Source organism: Diabrotica virgifera, chromosome 3, assembly GCF_917563875.1.
Source record: "Diabrotica virgifera virgifera chromosome 3, PGI_DIABVI_V3a".
Classification (NCBI taxonomy): Eukaryota; Metazoa; Arthropoda; class Insecta; order Coleoptera; family Chrysomelidae; genus Diabrotica; species Diabrotica virgifera.
This window is the reverse complement of record NC_065445.1, coordinates 56555051-56579736: the sequence shown is the minus strand read 5'-3', so window position 1 is coordinate 56579736 and position 24686 is coordinate 56555051. Positions and strand designations below refer to the sequence as shown.

Sequence of the window (24686 nt, the reverse complement as noted above, 5' to 3'; positions counted from 1 at the left end):
ATAACACAAAATTAAAGAGGTTCTGAAACTGACTTCTGGTGGCATCTAGTTAAATATATTTATATGGGATTAAACCACAATTCATTGTAATAAAAATTACAGTTTACATTTGTTTTCATATTTCTATCTCCACTCCGGATATCGTTTTTATTTTAGTAGTCGAATTATTTTAACATGTGGTTGCTTACTAATTTATTTCAGCCAATTTGACAAGTGATTTAGTTTACCCTGATATTGTGGGCAAATAAGCATGTTTTGAGTTGCAGTTTTAAGAGTGATATCCTCGGATTGATATTAAAGTCTGATTTCTGTGTGTTTATGTAGTTAATTGTAAATTATGTGTCTCTGACTTTACATTAATTCACAATCTTTGTATATTCCTTCTGCTGACATTTTCTTTTAGTATTCTCTCCTGTCGTTTCCCCATTACTGAGGATCGTGATTTCTTCCAATATTTCTAACAATTTTTCTCCATTGGTCTCTTTCTTCAGCTGCTCTAAGAGCTTCGCAGGATGAGTTTCCAGCTGAATGCTTTATATGGTCAGACCTCCAGTTGGTGATCGTCCTCTTGATCTTCTTCCGGAAAGTTTCCAGAAACAATTAATCTCTCCAAACTGTCGTCACCTCTGCGAACCACTTGACCAAAGAATTGCAGAATTCGTTGCAGACATATTGTGGACAGCCTTTTTTAATATTGAGTTGGTTTAGAATGGAAACGTCTGTACGTTTTAGTATTATTATTATAGATATAACCAAAAACATTTAAAAATAACCAATACACTGAGATTTATTCTGTCCAAAACCAAACCAAACAACATACAACAGAGATCAAAGAACTACATCTATGGAAAACTTGTGAATGCAACAATTTTTAGGCGGATTGAAAGCTCAAGACTACTAAGCGTTAGAATAAACGAGTATGGATCATACATTAGTTTGCAAATAGAAAAACATTAAAAATAGGTGCTCCGATGAGGAAACGGTTATTCCGAAATACGTATAAACACATAGTAGAGGCTCAGTACTGTAATCAATAAAGCTTGGATTATAGGCAAAATGCCTTTTTTGCCTATTTTGCCTATTATAATTGTTTTTTGCACTTTTTGCCTTTTTTCGTAAATTCCGCCTATTTGTGCCTTTTTTAAAATTTCATGGTACTACCCATGTTATACTAAACCGTTCTATAATAAAATTTTGGGTCAATAATAAAATATCAATGGTTTGTTTATATAACAGATTTCTAGGAAAATGTACCTGATCGAGACTTGAGGGTTAACTATTTGGAAATCACTAAGCTTTATTAGTTTATTGTCAGTTGTACAGTCGGTTACTGTATCAGAGTTTAGTCACAAATTGCTATACCCTAGTTTAGTTTTGTTGCGTATACCGAAAAGCAAAGAACACGTTTTAAAACGTTTTAGACATTTGTGTGAAAAGATGACATCTAAATTAAGGCTATGGATCGCACCTTATTCGGAACTTTCTCTAGAAGGGGATGAAGCATTTTGTAAACCATGCGGCAAATCGGTAAGTTTTATGTTTTCTCTTTTTTTCTCGTCCCAAAACATAACTAAATTCTAAAGCGTTTTAGAATTCTAATGATTTTTTTTTAATTCTCAGATTTCAAGTAGAAAAAAGTGCTTTATTGACCAGCATTGTGGAACCCCACTTCATAAACGTAATTTGGAAAAATTAAATTCCTCTAAGTTAGCCCAAATATCTCTGCGGGATAGTTTAAGCAGTTCAAAAAAAAAAGGAGGAAGACGCATTTAAATTTGATTTATGCCAGATGATGATAGCATCCAACATTCCTCCATATAAAGTTAATAACCCTAGTTTTAAATGCTTTTTCGAAAAATATCTTAATAAATCCTTACCGGACGAGAGTACATTGAGAAAACATACTGTGGAAAAATGTTATGTGGAATGTATTTCAAAAATTAAGCCGGAGTTAGAGGGCAATTTTTTGTATATTATCGTGGATGAAACGACAGATGTATGCGGCAGGTATATAGCTAATTTAATGATTGGAATTTTGAACGAAAACTTTGCGAGAAGAATTTAGTTGCCGTTAAATAATTGGAAAAAATAAACAATTTAACAATAAGTCGATTTATACAAGATAGTTTAACAAACCTCTTTTTACCCAACCCTATACCAGTGAATAAAATAGTTTTAATGCTTTCAGATGCTGCGGCATATATATGTTAATTTAAAGATTTTTTATCCTAATTTAATTCATTGCACTTGTGTAGCCCACGGGGTAAATAGAATTGCTGAATAAATAAGAAATCTGTTTCCGTTGGTAAATAATTTTATAAATTTTATGAATAAAGTTTTTGTAAAGGCTCCGTTGAGGGTGCAACTATATAAAGAAAGACTTCCCGGTGTCCCTTTGCCACCTAAACCAGTAATTACAAGGTGGGGAACCTGGGTCGAAGCAGTTTTTTTTTACTTTGAACACTGCAATGAAATAGAATTAGTTATGTCAGAATTTGATGATGATATTTCCGAAGCCATTCGAGAAGCAAAAAAAAATATTAAAAAATCCCAAATTGAAACAGGAACTCGCTTATATCAATGACAATTATAAATTAATAGTTACCACAATTACCTTATTAGAAAAACAAGAGATAAATTTATGTGAGTCAGTAAAATTTATAGATAATTTAAAGACGAAAATTAAATCGGCACCTGGAAGTAAGGGTTAATTAATTTTTAAAAAAATGAAATATGTTTTCGACAAGAATGAAGGTTTTTCGTTTTTATCTAATATGGCTAAAGTTTTGAATGGGACATTTTCCGAGGAATTACAAATTATGCCAGATTTATTATCCGCTCTGAAATATGCTCCAATTACATCTGTCGATGTCGAACGTTCGTTTTCAATGTACAAATTAATTTTAAGTGATCGAAGACGTAGTTTCAAGACCGAAAATATTGAAAAACATTTAGTTGTTTCTATTAATGATAAAATTTTAAGTAGTTACAATGTTTAATTATTAATTAACAGTAATTAAGTTACTAGTATATTTATACTAATGTGTAAATATACCTGGCTTAAGTTAATATTACGTTAATTCACTTTGTACAATAAATAATAAGTTATATTCCTTTATTGCCTATATTTTGCCTAAATGTTAATATTCCTGCCTTTTTTAATAAAAATCTTTGCCTATATAGGCGCCTTTTTCTTCAATTTTTGTTGCCTAAAAATCCGAGCTTTAGTATCTGAACCATCTTTTCTTTTCTTTTAGTTTATACTTTATTCACCTTTGTTGGATATTAAAGGAATAGTTCGCTAAAATTATACTCGCGGTGAATGGCAGGACGTGAAATGCAATTTAGATTACCCTTGTCGAGTATTTCGCCACTTTGTTATGCTTTATTTTCCAACTTAAAAAACTCAGAGGATAAATAATTTTGAATTTTATTTCATGACTTATTAGACTTTTGATTAAAAAAGCAGTTCTGATCTTACTTAATAGAAAAAAATTGGTAGCAAATCCAGTCACAGAATATAGCAGACTGTGGTTACCGATAGTAAAGGAAACACTCAGCAACAAGATTATATTCCCATTAACAAATTAACCCTAGAATCACACATAAATATTGCGTTAGGTCTATTATTTTATTTTTATCTTTTAAAAAATTTATTTTAAATGCTTACTTTAAGCGTAAAATGCAAGTAAACAACTATAGTATGTTGTGCAACAAGTGCAGAAAGGTACTAATTTCTCACGAGTTTGAAAAGTTGCGGTACGAGCGCAAGCGAGTGCCACAATTCAAACCAGTGAGAAATTACCTTTCTGCACGTGTTTCACACTATACTTTTTCTACAAGCACAGTTTTTCCTAAAAATAAAAATCACAATTTCCAAACGACGATTAATTTTAAATTGTAAAATTTAAATAAAGTTTAAATTTTAAACTGTATTTAATTAATACCTACTAATCAATTTAAATTCCTTATACCTAAATAAATTGCACAGAAATCAGTTAAAAAATTAATGCACTGCTTTAATTTGTTTAAATTTAAACAATTATTACACATTATTGACATTATATTTATGCAGTCACGGATTTACACAAAACCTACTTCATTCGACGTCTCTTGCACAGGTTGCTATATCCTTATTGGTTATTTGATAATTATAAAATGTTTAATAAGAATAAAATTGTAAAATAAAACAGTTGTAACATCCATAATTTAGTTTCTATGCTATAGTTAAATATAATAATTGTCTTATAGGTTATATATTTGTCTAAAGTTTAACCACGGATGTAAACAGAATATAACGTTACTCAGAATGCGGTAGTCCACGGATGTAAACAGAATATAACGTTACTCAGAATGAGGTAGTCAACTGTGCAGAAAAGAACTTTGCGGCACAGAAACGTCACTTTGCGGCACAGAAACGTCACTTTTCTGCACACTAATGTCAAATATCTTATACTGTGAGAAAATATCAAGTTTGCTAACATAAAACCGTGCAGAAAAGTGCACTTTGATTAGTGGTTGTAGAAAAAAAATGTAGAAAAACCCAATGTTATTAATTTTGATGCCACTTTCAATAGGTTGCACATCGAATAAAAAAATATTATACCAAAACTTAAGTGAAGTAATTTCCAAATGCACAATTCTATTTTTAATTCATCTTACAAAAATCAGTTTAAAATATCCTTAAACAAATTGATATACGGTTACGTTTCGGAATATATAGACTTGACGAATGTATGAACTTTAACTTTCGAAACACATTGTTTTTTGCTTATCCACAAGCTGAATAAAGTTTTAATTGAAAGCATATGACGCAAAAAATGTAACGGTAAAAAGTTTACCGCAGGAACCTGCTTACTTATACCAATTATTCAACAAATGAAAAATTTATTGTTTATTTTAAACCAATTTATTCCCTCGTTTAAGAAGGCCTCCGGTGGTTAAATTTTGGTAAACTTCTTACTGCATTAATATAGCAAGATATTGTGGGTAAGAAATACACAATTACACCAGGGCGCATCTGTAAAAATATTAGTACATTTGGATGTTGAGAGGTGACTCATATTTTTTTGCAGAAGTTGCTTGAAAATAACTCATATAATAATATTTGAGTTATCCTTCCACTCAAAAGTCCGGAACATTGTTTAAATAATCAAAATGTAAAAAAATTAAGGAAAAATTCGATTTTTGAAGTTATACTTCTTTAGGAGCGATTGAAAGTAAAATTTCATAATACTGCGTGCATGCGCATACAGACAGCATGGCGTTTAGTTGCTAAGTATATCTAGTTATGTATAAATATATCAGTGCAAGAAAAGGTGTGAAAAGAATATATTAGTGTTTTTGGTAAATATATTTATTGTAATTTTCGTGTCTTCCTCAGGAGTAAGATGAGTATTATTAAAACATTTTATTGTATATTTATTATACATCACCTTGTCTGTTTGTTACCGTGAATTGTCATTAGGTACGTTCGAACCGATATAGACACAGTCGTCGTAGCGTATTTGGTATAGCATTCGGCCAGAAATCGAGAGGTCTCGAGTTCGAATCCAGTGCAATCCTATATTTTTTTTTTATTTTTTTGAAAGCGATAAGCACAAAATTAGTTTGGTGTTTAAAAAAATGAAACAAACTGTTTAAAGTGTATTTATTTTTAAGAAATCATAATATAATAGAAGTATAACTTCTTACGTGCGTACAAAGTACACACACATTCTTTTTTTCTTGGTTTTTTGATTATAACTTTAAAAGTATTCATTTTCGAAAAAAGTTGCTCCAACATAAAAGTTGCGTAATTAAATTTCCTACAATATAGGATTAACTGACAATTTTAAAAATTGTCACATTTGTTGCAAAAGAGCAATAATTTCTAAAAAACCATAAAAAAAACAAGTATTCGCATTTTACGATTTTCAACCATTTATTTACATAACTTAGGACCTTCATATTTCACCCAGAAAAACTTTATGATATGATATAGTTATTTTTCTACAACCACTATTCAAAGTGCACTTTTCTGCACGGTTTTATGTTAGCAAACTTGATATTTTCTCACAGTATAAGATATTTGACATTAGTGTGCAGAAAAGTGACGTTTCTGTGCCGCAAAGTGACGTTTCTGTGCCGCAAAGTTCTTTTCTGCACAGTTGACTACCTCATTCTGAGTAACGTTATATTCTGTTTACATCCGTGGACTACCGCATTCTGAGTAACGTTATATTCTGTTTACATCCGTGGTTAAACTTTAGACAAATATATAACCTATAAGACAATTATTATATTTAACTATAGCATAGAAACTAAATTATGGATGTTACAACTGTTTTATTTTACAATTTTATTCTTATTAAACATTTTATAATTATCAAATAACCAATAAGGATTTAGCAACCTGTGCAAGAGACGTCGAATGAAGTAGGTTTTGTGTAAATCCGTGACTGCATAAATATGATGTCAATAATGTGTAATAATTGTTAAAATTTAAACAAATTAAGGCAGTGCATTAATTTTTTAACTGATTTCTGTGCAATTTATTTAGGTATAAGGAATTTAAATTGATTAGTAGGTATTAATTAAATACAGTTTAAAATTTATCACATAGGTACCTATTATAATTAATCGTCGTTTGGAAATTGTGATTTTTATTTTTAGGAAAAACTGTGCTTGTAGAAAAAGTATAGTGTGAAACACTTGCAGAAAGGTAATTTCTCACTCGTTTGAATTGCGGCACTCGCTTGCGCTCGTACCGCAACTTTTCAAACTCGTGAGAAATTAGTACCTTTCTGCACTTGTTGCACAATATACTATTTCCTAACAAGTGCAGAAAGTCATACTTTTCCGCACGCGACTGCAGTTTGACGAACGACGCGAAGCGGGAGTTCGGCAAGCAGTCGAGTGCGGAAAATAGACTTTCTGCAAGCGTTCAGAACAATATTTTTTCTACGAGTCTTTCAAAAATGACCAAATCTTAATCAATTAATTTATTTTATATGAAAATACATACACAAATTAATTATTTGACAAGGTTGTCAAAACCAAACTTTCAGCATAATTGGTTAGCATGACGACGATCTTGGTTTCCATGACGATGATTCAAAACCACTGTTATTGTCTACTGATTTAACTTTCGAATATTATGTCAAAATTATTTTATTTCATCGAATTCTCGCGTTAATTTCATTAAAACATGAACACAACAAGATATATTTGAAATAAATTAGTAAATAATATCTAAATGTTAGTTTATTGCATGTATGATAATTACTTTAAGGCCATGTTAACATATCTAAATTAACACGTGTGCAGAAAAGTAAAACTTTCTAAACTAAAACGCGTGCGCAAAAGTAGACATTTTTGCACGCTCGTAGAAAAGAACAATACTGTAAATTTCATTATGATCGGTTTAATAGATGATCGGTTTTCACAATGTTGCAGCACTGAAAATAAAGCAGACAGCAGGTTGAATATTTTTTACATATAATAGAATACCGTACCTTTCATTTGCAATTTGCAAAATTAAAATCGGTTAACTACCACGGCGTCAGAATTTTTTTTAAATAAACATTAATTTTTGGTGCTACGCGCAGGACAGCGGATACGTTCGCTCTGATTGGGCATTCTAATGACCTTTGATAATGATTGATAAATTTTAATTTTTAGTAGATTTCGAAATAAATAAATAAATTTGTTTACTTCAAAATAAAAACACATGTTCTGTCCTTTGAAATAACACTTTTTTAAGCAAAAGCTTCCTTTGTTCATACATTTTAACTTAGAAAATAAAAGTGTATTATTTTTAAACATATGCAATTGTTTAAACAATTTTTCACAAACAATAATCAAACTAGTTTGATTTTTGTGGAATTAAAATATGAATATACAATAAAATATAGAGTAAGAAAATAATATATTAGATAAATATGGGAAGAAATTTTGGTGGAAATCAACTTGTGTTAATCGAACACCGCTGTTCTGCGCGTAGCACCAAAAATTGATGTTTATTTTAAAAAATTCCTGATGCCGTGATAGTTAACTTATTTTAATTTTGCAATTTGCAAATGAAAGGTACAGTAATATTCTATTTGTAAAAATTTTTAACTTGCTATCTGCTTTATGGAAGTCCTGCAATATTTGAAAAAAATTAATTTTTTTTGCGAAAGCTGGATTGCAAAATTTATTTTGCAAAATGTATTAAACCGATCTTAACTACATTTACAGTATTGTTTTATCATATTATAAAGTTTTTCTGGGTGAAATATGAAGGTCCTAGGTGTAGCAAAAATGGTTGAAAAACGTAAAATGTGAATACTTGTTTTTTTATGTTTTTTTCGCAATTATTGCTATTTTGTAACAAGGGTAACAATTTTAAAAAAATTTAGCCAATCTTATATTGCAGGAAATTTAATTACCCAACTTTTACTTTTGTGCAACTTTTCTCGGAAGTGAATGCTTTTAAAGTTATAATCAAAAAACAAAGAAAAAAATCGAATTTTTCCTTTATTTTTTGACATTTTGATTATTTAAACAATGTTCCGGGCCTTTTTGAGTGGGAGGATAACTCAATTATTATTATATGGGTTAATTCCAAGCAATTTCTGCAAAAAAATTAGAGTCACCTCTCAACGTCCATCTCAAAACAGATCCGCCCTGGACTAAATGTATTTTGCACGTTAAAGTTCAGACGTCCGTCAAATCTATATATTCCGAAACGCAACGGCATATCAATTTGTGTATGGATATTTTAAACTGAGTTCTGAAAGTTAAAATGAAAATAGAATTGTGTATTTTAAAACTACTTGACTTAAGCTTTCATGTCTTATTTTTTGTTTTTTTTTTAATTCGATATCCAGCCTATTAAAAAATGGCCTCAAAGAACGCTAACATTGCCTTTTTTCGACATTTTTCAAAAAAATTACAATATTAAATTGTCGTTGTCTGAAAATAATCTATGTTATCAGAAAAACCAGAAAAACTGATTTTGATATAAAAAAAAAGCTACCCGCATAAAACAATTGCGCTGTAAACTAAAAAAAATGGCTTTTCTAAAAATGTATTTTGTTATTTTGTAAAGGCTAAAACGTCGCATATAATTCAATTGTCTCTTAGACAAGAAATGGTAGTTCATTCTACAAAAATCATTTCAACAATTAAACATAAATATACTTTTTTAAAAATTTGACAATTTGAGACCTTAGGAAACGAATGAGACAAAAGGCCTTTTTCAATATTGACAAAGCACCTCTATACCTATTTGAAAATGGCCTGTTTTTCTAAAATGGGATAATACAAAAATTACTCAACTAATTCTCAACTACTCAACAACTCAAACTACATAAAACTCATATTGTGAAATAATTTTTAAATATTTTTAACAAAAATTTTCGTTTAAAAATTTGGCAAATGTTTACTTTCGGGTTTAATTTGCAATAACTTTTTTGTTTATAAACATTTTTTAATTTGAAAAATCTCATTTTTAACATGTCTGTTAAACGTTTCCATCTAGAATGGGTGGTTTCTTCACAACATTAAAATAAATAAAACAAGTTGCTTTTTTTGCTTAAATGTTAATAAAAATCCATGACGCAATAAAAATTTCCTGGGGTACCAAATGACATACGTACTTACAAAAATTATTATGAAATAACGTGTAAATAGCATTAGTAATGAGCAATATTGTGATTTAAAATCACTGAATCGCCCATCTCTATGACGGCCTAAATTTTTCTTCTTTATTAAACATAACTCCAGTCCCTCTGAAAAATACCAACAAACCAATTCTAATTTAATGACAAAGCTTAGCTTTATTAAAAATTCAAATGGAGTTATTAAATGAACAAAGGTTTTAAAAGCTGGTTTGTTTTAACGATGGAAAAATGTGAGGCTATTGAAGAATTATGCCGGCATAAATTATTTTTGAATTGAAGTTTATATCAATATTTTTCGTTTCTCTTCCAAAATATTTAAATTAAACAAAGACCACAGATTCATTAAATGCTGTACAATGATAAATACGTAGAGGGGAATAGAACGGTTTAATATTTCGGCAAATTTATTTTTAATTAAATTGTTTCAGGAAGTGTCTGGATTAAAATGTTTGTTGGGAACTCGCGAATTATAAAAAATAAAACATTTTTGTTTTAAAAGGCTGTACGCTTAGAAATTTTTTCGTTTCTCTTCATGTTTAATTTCTAGTGAATTAATTGTTTCAATCAGTATTTGTAGGAAACGCAAAATCCTGAAATGTTCCATATTTTTATATGGATTGACTTTCACAAGATAATATCAACACTGGAATCATGTGGCTATCAAGGAAATATAATTGCTTTCAAAATCATCTTTGGTATGGAATTTTGCTGGGTGTAAAATGGTATTGGGCGTACCTCGAAAATCGTGACGCGAGAGGTTACCTTGCGGTTACCCCTCGCGGTATAGGTAGGTTACTTAAACTTATATAGTTACTTAGACAAATTATACAGGGTGTTTCATTAATAATTGTCCATATAGTAACTGGAGAAACCTTAGCATAAAATACGAAGATTTAACCTAAAACACTTAAATAAAATGTGGTTCCTTACTGAGTTACAGGGTGTTTTATCTAAAAATTTAAAAACTATTTTTGCTCAGAATTTTAAAACTAGTCGACGTAACATTTTCATACTTGGCAGGAAGTATAGGTACTGTACAAACTACTAAACTATGTTAAACAAACGTTTCTGGCTATTACCAGAGGCGTACGACGGGGGAAAGTGAATGGTTGACCCTTTCCAAATTCTACGCCACTGGCGAAATTGCTGTTTTAGTTCAATTTTTGGATTCTGCAATGCTTTCTATGAAAATAATATGCTCTTCATTTGTAACGATAAAGTCATTAGTTTTCGAGATCTTTGAAGTTAAAATGAAACGACACGGTTATTTTGATCAGTGTTTTGTGTCGCTTAATTTTTAATTTCAAATATCTCGAAAACTAATCATTTTATCGTTACGAATGAACAGTATATTATTTACATAAAAAGTATTGCAAAATCAAAAAATTACACTAAAATAGCAATTTCGTCAGTGGCGTAGAATTTGGGAAGGGTGGACCAGCCACTATCCCCTGTCGTACGCCTCTGGTAGTAGCTAGAAACGTTTATTTACCTTAATTTAGTAGGATCTACAGTACCTACACTTTCTGCCAAGTATGATAAGGATACGCTAAATAGTTTTAAAGTACTGGGTACAAATAATTTTTAAATTTTAATCATATGAATCATATCATAAATTAATCAAAATAACTGTGCCGTTTTATATTTAACTTCTAATATCTCGAAAACTAATGACTTAATCGTTACCAATGAAGAGTATATTATTTACGTAGAAAGTGTTGGAGAATTTAAAAATGGCATAGTCATTCATTCAGTGGCGTAGAATTTGAGAAGGGTCAACCATTCATCATCCCCTGTCGTGCGCCTCTGGTAGTAGCTAGAAACGTTTGTTTATCATAATTTAGTAGGTTGTCTAGTAGTCGTACTTTCTGCCAAGTATGAAAAGGATACTTTGAATAGTTTTAAAATGCTGAGCAAAAATAGTTTTTAAATTTTTAGATAAAACACCCTGTAACTCAGTAAGGAACCACATTTTATTTAAGTGTTTTAGGTTAAATCTTCGTATTTTGTGCTAAGGTTTCTCCAGTTACTATATGGACAATTATTAATGAAACACCTTGTATAGGTACGTTATATTAAAATAATATTTTTTTGTAATTGAATAATGGAATTATATTGTGTAAACTTAATCTGCTATATTCAAATAATAATTGAGGGACTTAACATTTTTTACTTGCAAACATGAAAATAAATTCTCTCCTGCGCTATATTATTATTTTTATTTAAACGTTTTAGAAAACCTGACAGTTGTAAATTCATTTTGGGAATTAATTCCAGCTGTTTACCACAAATGGTATCTAAATTTAAAATGAATTTCTAGTACCTACCAAATTATGTTAAGTCAACAACACTTAACACGTTACGTTAAACTAGTTCAAATATTTTAGGTAAACAATGTTAAGTTGTAGTTCATATTTTCAAACTTTTCTAATTAATCATTTTAAAAACATATTTGGTTTTCCATATTTTGCCTACGTATTAACAACATATTCAGCTAGTTTTAACATGCTTCATATTCTTATATTTTTTAATAAATATTGTTATATTTTTTAATAAAAAATTTAAGAATATTTTTTCAAAATTCAACACTTCAAAACTCAAAACTTCTTTACTACCCCTTACCATTTTTTACTGCCGGACCCCTCAATTATTATGTTTGTATTTATATCAGCGAAGCATACGTTATTTACGTTTGAGTTTTACAGATCCGTCAATGTCAAACTAAATTTTAAATTAGTTAATAGGTTTGTTCTAGCAAACAGTCAAACTAGTCAGAAACCGTCAGCAAACAGTTGGTCAGTGAGAGAATATAATACAGTCACCAGTGCTATCCCCGCTGGTCGCACTGGTCGACTATTCGCTGATGGTTTCAAACCGTTTGAAACTGATGCTAGAACAAAAATAAGATATAAATGACATTTTATAGTGAATTTGATTATTATATAAAATAAATAAGATGTTTAAAAATAAAATTTGAGTAGAGTTTGAAAGGAATAATTGATTAACAACTTTAAAAAGGTTTGTACACTTTTGTATAACTGCCTCCCTTTTAATTAACGGGAGTAATAATAAATAGACTCTTCCATGTATATTTGACGATTCAAATTTACACCAAATATTTCCTATACTTCATCTGTATATAATTAAATTTTTCGCCAAATTGAAACCAAATTATTGGTTCGTTTATTAAGAAAAATAATTTAAAGCTTTATGTCACTTTATGTTTACTGGGTTTAGATGTAAGACATTTATTATTTTAATAATCTAAAATAAAAATTATTTTAAAGGTTTGTTAATCCTAAAATTAACGGGTAAAATTACTAGTAATATATTAAAGATACTACAGTCTCTATCTTTTGGTATTATATAATTACATCTTGAAGTATATATTTATATCTTTATATACAGTGAGGACGTTTGAGTTGGAACAAATTAATTTTTTCGAGAATGGGAGACACTGGAGATAAATCCCAAAACAGGTCGATTTTTATTTTTAAATTATAATTTTTTGGCAAATACATCATACTAGTGGCGTTATCCATCTGGGCGTGATGACGTAATCGATGATTTAATGATAATAGGGGTCGTGTGATAGCTTATTCAAAAGGTTATTCAATGCTCTTTTCACTAATATAAACGTAAACATAGTTATTTATACAGGGTGCCCAAAACAATTTTTTAATTAAATTAATTGAGGCAAAAAGAAGAATTTATATAATTTATTTAATTCGAAATATATTTTACTGTTGTCCGAAAGCAGGAAAAATGTTTATTTGATAAATAAATATTGTTTTTCGCTTAAATTCAATATTAAAGTTGCCACCCACCTGCCTCTTAGCAGTTTAAACATTTAATTTAAGGGATCAATACAAAGTTTCGGCTGCAATGCTATTTACATGGGATTAATTTTTTTTGAATCCTAAGAAAACCAATAAGTATTTTTGAAAAATTTAAACGCGGAATGAAATACTACGTTCTTACCGAGGGCCGAAAGTCCCTGAAAACTTCTATTATGTTTATTTTAATAAGTTACAGAGGCGAAAAACTATGCGAAAATGTAGTGTGATTTTTAATTTCAAATATCTTTTTCAAAAGAAACATTTTATTTATTCTAAGGGACTTTCGGCCCTCGATAATAATTTATTCTTTTATTCTGTGTTTAAGTTTTTTAAAAATATTCATTAGTTTTTTTTTTCAGGATTCGAAAAGTCTAGACACTATATCCGTTCTGATATTTTTAAAATCGAACACTCTCTATCTTTGTCGTACAACGCACTCTGTCAAACAGAATGTGCTGACAAGACAGTGACAATTTTAAATATGTAATACGGCTTCAGGTATATTTTGAGTTGTTTATTAAATAATATTTATAATGTATTTGATAAATAATTTAATTAAGACGTGAAATTAATAAAAAGTTATTTATTGTTTATTATTTATGGAAGCTCCAAGCAGAGAATACACCAGAATATATTCTATGGTCCAAGTATTTTGTTGCTAAAGATGTTCAAAATTGTAAGCGTTCCACAGTAGCAATCTAATATTAAAAAACCACTTTATCACTTTTCCTCTTTTCTCTTCTCGATTGAGTATTAGTTTTTGTTGTACAGTATATAAATTATTACAAACACTGACTACATAGTTAGTGAAAAAATTATCATATCAATTAACTGAATTATTAACAAGTAACAGTTATCCAAGAACATTCAAAAGCCATCTCCTTAAAATTATTGATGACATTGTAAAACAATGTTTACATATCCATACCAGTGAGAATTTTATTACACGTAATTTGCCGTGTAAAGACAGAAAAAGTAGGTATAGCCGTAAAATATTTGCGCCCATGCTCTTAAGCGAAAATCAATGTTTGTTTTTCAAATTCACATTTTTTTCTGTTTTCTGACAGCAGTAAAATATATTTGCATTAAATAAATTACATACATTCTTCTTTCTGTCTCAATTAATTTAATTAAAAAAAATTTTTTGAGTGCCCTGTATAAATAATGATGTTAATATTGATGATAGTAAATAGAGAATTAAATAACCTTTCGAATGACCTATCACACGACTCCTATTCTTGGTTTAAAATATCATCGATTACGTCATTACGCGCAGATGGATGACCTCACTAGTACGATATATATATATACCAAAATATGATAATTTAAAAATAAAAATCGACCTGTTTCGGGATTTATCTCTTGAGTCGCCCATTTTCGAGAAAATTAATGTATTCCAACTCAAACGTCCTCACTGTATGTTCTATAATTTATTAGATCCTACAGTATCTATTTTTAGAAATTGAATATATTGTATATATGTATAGAACTATAAAAAATAAAAGCAACAATTAAGAAATAGATACTAAAGAGTATCTAGCAATAATAAATGCTGTTATAAAATAAGGGAAGAGAGGAAAATATGTACGAAAATAAAGTATAGAAAAATAATAAATAAGCTATCAAAATATTTAATAGTAATAGAAAAAAGGTTAAAATGATAGTAATGAGAAAGAAATATGTATTTATGTATTATAATACATTATTGTTGATTTTATTTAATTTTTCTTTTAAATTTAATATATGAAGAGTACAGGGGAAAACAAGGATGTCACATTTTATACATATTGAGGTAAACACCAATAAAGGTTTAATTCTTATGATACTACAAAACTACTTGAGAGATTGTTAGCAGAATTCTAGCAATTATTATTCTATAATCTTAATATAACATTAATCTATATTAACTTATTAATTTAATAATTCACCAAAAAACTGCTAACATTCCATATTTTTGTTCAGTGGCGTGCTGACAATCCTGGTTCTTCGACTGGATACAAATTCTTAGAAAATTTATATAGACTGATCTTTCTGGTTTTTGTCCTGCATCGATAGGCTAGTCGATAGTACTCGGTTTTTGCTACCACATGGCGAGAAAAGCCAAAATTCATAAAAAAGTAATATTCCTTGTTTTTCCCCTGTGCTCTTCATATAGTATTCCACATTTTTTCTTCATAGCGACTTGTACATAAATCGTATTTAATTTTTTTCAATTCCACATCGATTTTTTTATGTTCGTATCCCCAACTATAGCGGCCTCCTTTTCTGCCATTGTCAGGTTTACGTTATCTATGCTAGCTACCCTAAGGTGTGTTACGGCGGCTTCCGCGAAGATTTGGGAAGGGGCAGTGGTGTTTCCACCGCTGCGTACCTTCTTGTGCTCCTGCGGCGTGCCCTCCGTGGAAGTGCTTGGGTGAAGGCGCTTCACACCGGGGGCTGTCGGTTACTGTCCTCTTTTGGAGGTGGAACTGTTGACAGCTTCCGATGCGGGCACCCTCACCTTTGTTTTTGGAGGGGCTGAAGAGGGATGGGTGGCTCCCGTAGGTGCCTTCCCCGCCGCCTCTCTGGCCATCCCCTTTTTTTTTAGCTCGTAGCCACTAAGTTTGTGGCGCTTTTGTCGATTTTCCCAAGGTGATCCTTGTCCGGCCTCTGCTTGGGCCGAAGCTTGAGGTGAACATTGCTGTCCGTCCTCAACCGCGGCCTCTAGCTGAGGTGAACATTTTGGTTCAGCCTCGAGATTTGGTTTTGGTTTTTTGTTTGTTATTGTTAGTTTGTTATTTGAGTCCATGATGTTCCCACGAGTAGCTAGGGAAAGGTTGATCACTTCTGGAAGAGCTCCGCATTACCAGAGGAAGGCTATATGCAATGGGGTTTCGCCTGGTACCCAAGGGGATCGTTCACGACCACATACACCCTGTGACCATCCAGCCATCGGCATGATTATCATCCACCTTAGCTTGGGTAGGTTTGAGGTAGGCTGCTTCTTGGTCGCTGAAGCAGTTCGTCCACTTCTAGTGTCTAGACTACCTAGGAGCGATTCCCAAATACCCCAGAGAAACAAGTGGTGACAGGAACTGATCTAGCAAGGTAGTTTCACATCCTTTCATACTTCCCATTCATCAGGCCTAGCCCGTTTATAAACGGTACCTACACTCACCGGAGAGCTCCTTATTAGGGAGATCCTATTCATTCACATATGCATACTTGTTCCACTTCCTACACCAGACTGCAGCCCTATCTAAATTGTCAGCTTAAGCCCCCGAACTGACGTCAAAATCTTGCAGCCACTATCGGGGGAAGTATAATAAATATAAAAAAATGTTTTAATAATACTTATCTTACTCCCGAGGAAGACAAATCCAAAGACACAAAAATTATAATAAATATATTTACTAAAAACAATAATATTTTCTTTTCGCATCTTTTTTTGCACTGATATATACATAACTTGAAAGATTTAGCAACTATAGCCATACTGTCTGTGTGCGCATGCGTGCAGAATAATAAAAATTTACTCCCAATAGCGCCTAAAGAAGTATAACTTCAAAAAACCAAATATCTTCTTCTGCTTGTGTTTGTGTAGACATGACTCTGTCTGTTTTTTCAATGTGCCTCTAGTAAGTTGTCGTTCCATCGTTTTCGTGGTCTTCCTACTGATCGTATTCCTATTGGTTAACCGTCTCTCGCCGTTCCTATTCCTCTATTTGTTGTTGTTCCATTATACTCTTCTGTTCTTTACCAAGTTATTAATGTTGTCCACCTTGCATCTCCGTCGTATTCTAGCTCTTCTAGCTCTATCCCATAATGTCTTACCATCGATTTTTCAAGGTTTTCATCAATTATACACTATCAATATTAACTTCAAAAATACTCTCTGAAAATCTCAAATTCATCAGAGGAAAATTACCGGTAATACGATATGTTGAATAAACCTACCTTTGACTCACTTTACAGCAGCTTCACGAAAGGGCGCTTGAGCGTATTAAGAAAAGTTCAACAGCTGGTCCCGTTCTCTTTTTTAAATTACCCCGCTATTCAAAAGCATATTCCGGTGTCCATTACTTTACGATTTGACAGACAAAACTACTTGACCGATTCATCTGAAATTTTGCATAGATTTTCTTTAGGCATTTCGTAAGGTAACTCAGTCGATATATTTTTGTTGTATGCCTATTTTTTGTTTAGCAATAATAAATATGTTGATTTTCACCCTTTTTAACAAAAATTTCGTTATTTTGACATCTAAGTGATCCCAAAAACTCAAAAATAAAGTAAAACTAAAAAAACTCGGCAGAATTACCTCGAAAAACTCATAAGCTAATAAAATCTTGTTAAATTTTTTGTCTCTTATTATTCAATGACGAGTTCTGGAGTCCACCACAAAATCCATTTTTTGGAGGTGTCTGTAAAAATTTGCCACCGTTGGCTTATTTTTCAATATTTTGCCTTCATTTGTTTTAATATTCTTTGAATTATAATGGATATTCTTATTTAATTTAAAAATAAAATAATTCCAGCATAGTTTCAAAAAAAAATCAAAAAATGTGCTTGAAATGTTGATTTCAAACGCCCCTTAATGAAAATAAATTATATTTATTTAATTTGATATAAATAAATTCATATAAATAAATTTAATATAAATAAATTAATAAATTATTTTTTAAACTCCCAAATTATGTATATAACATAATATGTTATGCTATATATTATTATATAGTTAAAAACTTATTTTTTCCTTATTAATAGACAATACTGACAACAATATTTTTTGTTACAGGAAATCGATTTAGCTGTGACTGCAGATTGGACTGGGTCTACATTCTTTATCAAAAAACTGCACAAGGGCATATTCGCAAGTCACTAGAAGAGCTTAATTGCTCTTTTCAGTCAGATAGAATACCTGCGAAAGAATCCACAGAGCATTTGGTGTGTCCACCAAAATCAGACGACTATACATACCAAAAACAAAGCAATGAAATAAGCAACATGACAAACGACATCCATACGCACAAAATTAACTTACTGTCAATGCCAGTAAAGAAATTACCTTGTCCTCCTGAGTACAGACCTACCCCGATCACCGTCAAACAAGGACATCCGCAGGGTAGTGAAATCTCCAGTAATTGTGGTGTATATTTTAAATCTTTGCACGTGATATATATTGGTATTTTTGTCTTTCTTGTATAAAAACTTTTAACCTGTCAGCTGGTCGGGTTAGTCCAGAATTTAAAGACTGAAAAAGTGAATCGTTCGTCGATAAAACTTATAATACAGCCTTTTTCATATACAACATAAAAAATGTTTCCAATTTCTTATCTTTCCATTGTTAAAAAACGTTAATATAAACATAATGTGTCAATAGAATAACAAATCACACTGCTACGTATAAAATTTATAGCGGTATCTTTTCTTTACTTCTTTTCACTAAATATTATATATTATTTATTCTTTTTCGAAGGTTTTTCATACTCTGATGTTTGAATCATGAGATTATAAGTCTGGTACTTTATTTTTTATATTAATAGCATATACAAAGACAACGACGCCAGAGTTAGAGTCAATGGGAATCAAAAGTTTCTGAGTCACTATATGCGTGAGACAAGGATGCATGCTAAGCCCAATTCTATTCAACGGAATGAATAATATGGAACGTCACTGAGGACTGGAACGGTAACGTAAATATCGGCGGGAAAAAGTTTTGCAACTTGAGAAATGCAGATTATACAAGCATCCTTGCTAGTTCCGAGGTTGAACTAATTGAATAAGCGAACTTAACTATGGGTCTTAAAATAAACAGAGACAAAACGAGAATGATGAGAATTGGCAGAACCAACAACAAACAAAATGATAACGATGATAAAAAAAAATATCGCTGTTGTAGATACATTAGGTATTTGGACTCTTTAGTAACTAACAAGGCTGCAGAAATGAGGTATCTACGCAGAGTTCAAGGAGTCACAAGGGATAGGGTAAGAAATAACTACATAAGAGAAGAACTGAAAATCGAGACAATTATAGAGTATGTTGAAAAAAGACAATTAAGTTGGTGGGGGCATTTACAACGACTAAAGACAGAAGTAGCAGTTAAGAAGATATGGGAAACGAAGGTGAAGGTGAAAAGAAGTAAAGGAAGACCGAGAGAGACATGGAACGAAGTGATGGCAAGGATTCTTGATAAAAAAGGAATATCATGACACCACGCTAAGGCTATGGCACAGTACAGGAAGCAATGGAAGAGATTTGTGCACTATTAACAGAGCACAAGCCATACCTACACTTGAGAGGGTAGTAGATCTAAAGATTATATATAGTAACGAACAAAGAGGGCTGTTCTAAAGAAATAAAGCGCCGGTCAGCAAGTGGAAACAGCCGTATGGTAAAATTAATAAAAATTTGTAAAAAAACATGAAATAACTATCGATATAAAAATGAAACTGGTAAGAACTCTATTTTTTCCAGTTTTCACTTAAGCATCGTAATGTTGGCGCAGCATACAACGAACCCGACGTCATAACATCCATAAAGATCGGACGTCTGCGCTGGATGGGCCATGTTGAACGAATGTTGGAGACCGAAACACCAAAACATATAATGAGGCAAAGACCAGTAGGGAAAAGGTCAAAAGGAAGACCCAAACTTAGATACATGGAACAAGTGGAACAAGATCTGAAAACACTTGAGATTACCCACTGGAAGAACAAAGCAAGGAACAGAACAGAATGGCGGAAAATCTTAGAACAAGCCAGGACCCAAAAAGGGTTGTCGAGCTACTGATGATGATAATGATGATCGTAATGTTGGAAAAAGATTATAAATGTATTTGTATTGGAGATGTACAATACTGCTGGAGACGAATGCTGAAAATACCATGGGTTGCCCGAAAAACAAATTAATCTATAGTGAACCAGCTAAAAATAAAAAACAAATATCAGAACAATTAATAGGGTCTTCAGGAACTTGCCATCCAGGGAAAGATAGAAGGCAAAATAAGTCGAGGTAGATCTCTCACACGATTTACGGACTATATTGATGCTATCATTGGCGCTCGATTGTTCTAATGCGCTGAAATGACAAAAGATAAAGGGACATGGAAGAACATTGAAAAAATCAGTTAATAGTATTATGGTATCACGATGCCTGCATCAGGTTAACGACTGAGTAGAAGAAGTTTATTTTTCTTTATATCTCCAACTAGATAGAGAGGCAAGAAAGATCACTCTTAGGCAAGCCGCACACCAAAGAAACATGAAACGAAAAACATGAAACATTGGCACGTCAAACATGTTTCATGAAAATAAAACACTGCTAAACAAATCTCAAAGTCCGCCTACCAATGAAACTAGTGTGATTCATGCTCATGACACATTTTATTTTCGGAGAGTTTCATAAATGGCCGGACGTATATTTGTTTAGCAGTGTTTTATTTCCATGAAACGTAATTTACGTTTCGTGTTTCTTTGATGTGCCTTAAGGAAAGGGAGACATAAGAATAAATTCGAAATCGGCAAAAACAAATCGAAAAATGAAGAGAATACCTCATTGAAATCTGTTTAGTAGAGTAGATAAAAAGCATTTTATAATGTATAATAGCATTTACTCTGTATGTATAATTAATATTGGTATCCCTAAGTATCTGGTTACCCTGGCTGAAGGTTTTATGAGGGTACCGAAGTAATCGTGATATTAGAAAACATAAAATCCTCACGAAAATCAGAATAGATAACAACCACAATTTCCTCAAAAGAGTCCACTCTGATATTCTGATATTTGGTAATTTTCATTGGATTTCGGATCATGTTTCAATTGTAGCAAGTCTAATTTTATTCCTGAGGAAACATCTTTTGTAGACTAAAACTTTACCATATTCAGATCCTGTACCATTGCCAGATTTACATTTTTTTTCTTCTTCAATTCACGATAGAAATGACTTAACAGCATATCCACCTTTTTCCACCTTCTCCACTTTGAAATGATTGGCCATATCAATAATAGTCACTAGTGCTAATGTGCTACATGGTGTAGAGGTATGAACAAGGATGTCTACATGTGCTTTGTAGATTACTCGAAAGCCTTTTACAATGTAAGACATAACCAACTAATTAAAATTTTACAAAACATATAGGAATTAATGATAAGTACATCCGAATAGTGACAAGTCTCTACTGGAATCAGACAACCAGGGTAAAAGTCGACAATGCGTCCACAGAGAGCATTGATATCAGAAAAGGTATGCAACAGGGATGTGTTCTCTCCCCTCTCCTTTTTAATATTTACTCCGAAAAAATTTTTAAAAAAGCAGTGGATGAAGACATAAAAATCAATGGAGAATTGACAAATAACATCCGATATGCGGACGATATGGGTCGTACTTGCCAGTAGTGTCGATAAACTTCAGTGTCTTATGGACAGGGTACAAAGAGCGAGTGAAGAAAGTGGACTTAACCTCAACATAAATAAAAACAAATGGATGCTGGTCAGCAAAACATAAAAACCTGCAAGAGAATTGAAAATAAAAAACCAATTAATTGAACACGTTGACTTGTATAAATACCTTGGAACAGTCTTCAACTCGAAATGGGATCAAACAACCGAAATACGATCTATGAAAAGGCCAGAGCAACATTTTACATGAGAAATATATTCACCCGTTCCGACATATCTCTCCCACTAAAAATACGGCTGCTAAAATGGTATGTATTTCCAGTTTTGCTATGTGGCGCAGAGGCATGGACACTAACGGAAATTAATGAGGAAACTGGAGGCATTCGAAATGTGGGTGTATGGACGTATCCTCAAAATATCCTGGACGACTCGCACCACCAACGTAGAGGTATTGTGCCGAATGGGAAAACAAAAAGAAATCTCTTTCACATTTGAGGCTATGAGAGCCAGAGTGGCCTAACTGATTTAAACATTACTTTACATAATCAAAGAAAATGATCAGCATCTAACAATATCCGATTGTTTTAGCAGTTTTATGTTGACCAATAATGATTATTGGCAACATAAAACTACTAAAACAATCGGATATTGTTAGCTTCTGCTGATTTTCTTTGGTTATGTAAAGTAATGTTGAAATCAGTTAGTCCACTCTGGCTCTCATGGCCTCAATTAAGAAACGGAAACTTGAATACGTCGCTCATATTATGAGACATGATAAATATCATATACTCCAACTGATAATACAGGGTAAAATAGAAAGCAAACGGGTACCTGGTAGCAGAAGACATTTCGTCGGCCTCATATGAAAAGTGCCCAAGTCCAAATTAACAAATTTTACAGGAGACGAATAAAACTGATTTAAAGAATGATTTTGACTTAAAAAAACTTTGTCTTATTTGACACAGTTACTTAGAATAGTGTCCGTCAGCCTTCTCATAAAGATAGATCTATTTTTAAAATATTAGGTTTGTTCTAGCATCAGTTTCAAACGGTTTGAAACCATCAGCGAATAGTGGACCAGCGCGAGTAGAGAGAATAGCACCGGTGACTGTATTACATTTTCGCACTGACCAACTGTTTACTAACGGTTTTTGACTATTTTAACCGTTTGCTAAAACAAACCTAATATTACTTTAAAAATGGAGCTAGGCAACTTTATTTTTTGAAATAAGACAAAATTTTGGAGTTAGGCACATTTAATAACGAATATCATGAAGAAATATGGGTAACTCCATAAAAAGTCGCCAAAACTAAACTGTGAAAAATGCTTAAGTCCCACAAGAAAAAACAAATGTGGGGTTTTAAGGATATTAATGCTACTTAAATATAGTTAACAAAAGACTATAATAATATGATCGAATTGAACTTACCTTCAATAAGTTTACACTATTTCCATGAAGATACATATGTTAGCTTATAATTCTTTTCTTGAAGATATAACACAGCAGCGCAGCAAAAGTACATCTAGCCTCAATGAAAATGATGGACTTTAACAAGTTTCATGTGATTCACCCAACGCCGTGGAGTTGGGTAGAATTCTTTTTTGTTATTCTAGCGACATCTATTGACTCTTTTGAACTTTTTTGTCTTGCTATGCATGCGTACCATAAATATTAATCAGATGGCGCAAAAATTTTAGTTTTGCTTATTTTCTGACTTAGGCACTTTTCATATGAGGCCGACGATTTATGGCTTCAAAACTTACGCCAATGGTTTTGACGCAAACAAAATTAGAATTGCTATGATGATAGCCAACGTCCGCAACGGACAAGGCACATGAAGAAGAAGAAGTGCTAATGTGCAGCATCTTCTCCAATAATCACATCCCTTGTATTTATTCTGCTTTCCATTTTTCACTTATCACTCACGTCTCTGAGCTATACAGTCAGCAGCTTCCCATTAATTTCTTAAAGATTTGGTGTTTAGTTTTGCTTGCAAGTATTTATATTGATGTCTTTGTTTATTATTTATCTCCAGAACTTCTGCAGTGTTTCGAATGACCATTGAGTTAGCATTTTATCACAGTTAATTTCTACCCTAGCGTCTACATTCTTCTTCCACTTTTTTTATCATATACATAGACGACGATGCGATCTTTGCCTTGTGCTAAAATTATTTGATCATCAGCAAACAAAAGGCTGTGGATATAATTGTCATCCATTTTTACTCCCATCTGTCTAAATTGTTTGTTTCAGTTCCAATGACTCTACTAGCACAAATATATACAGAGTGTATACAGGGTGGGGCATTAGTGTGATAAAGTCCAATTACTCGTTTGTCGTAAGAGATACGAAAAAAGTTATTTAGATAAAAGTTGGGGCACATATAGTGCCATAATTTAAAAATATTTTCAAATATACAGGGGCGTGCGTATTGACAGGGTGACACAAACTTTTGTTTTTTTAAATGGAACACCCTGTATATTTTTACATTTTTGGATTCTTCTCAATGTTTCCTTTCCTAAAATATATGGTTTTGTAATATTATATGAGGTAGTTTAAAAGTTAATTACGTTTTTTTGTTAATTTCGTAGCAATATCTACACCCTGTAAAATTGTAGTGATTTGACATCAAATTTTCTATTTATATTCAAACGATTTTTAATATAGTCTAATACTGTTAACCATTAACAGTATAGCGAAATGTTTAATTTTAGTATACAGGGTCGGTCGAAACTCGGAATGAGTATTTTCTGAGTTTTCTTAAATGGAACACCCTGTATTTTAGTATTGTAATGAAATTATATTTTATGGTACTT

General features: G+C 31.7%; 1 protein-coding gene across 1 annotated transcript in view; it reads left to right on the top strand.

Moving 5' to 3' along the window:
- Positions 1 to 24217, top strand: part of LOC114324501 (connectin-like) — a 1593699-nt gene extending 1569482 nt beyond the window's left edge. The window contains exon 7 of the mRNA XM_028272355.2: positions 18264 to 24217. Coding sequence (XP_028128156.2) covers positions 18264 to 18673 — 410 coding nt within the window. The 3' untranslated portion in view covers positions 18674 to 24217. The remainder of the gene's footprint in view (positions 1 to 18263) is intronic.
- The last annotated feature ends 469 nt before the right edge of the window (positions 24218 to 24686 follow it).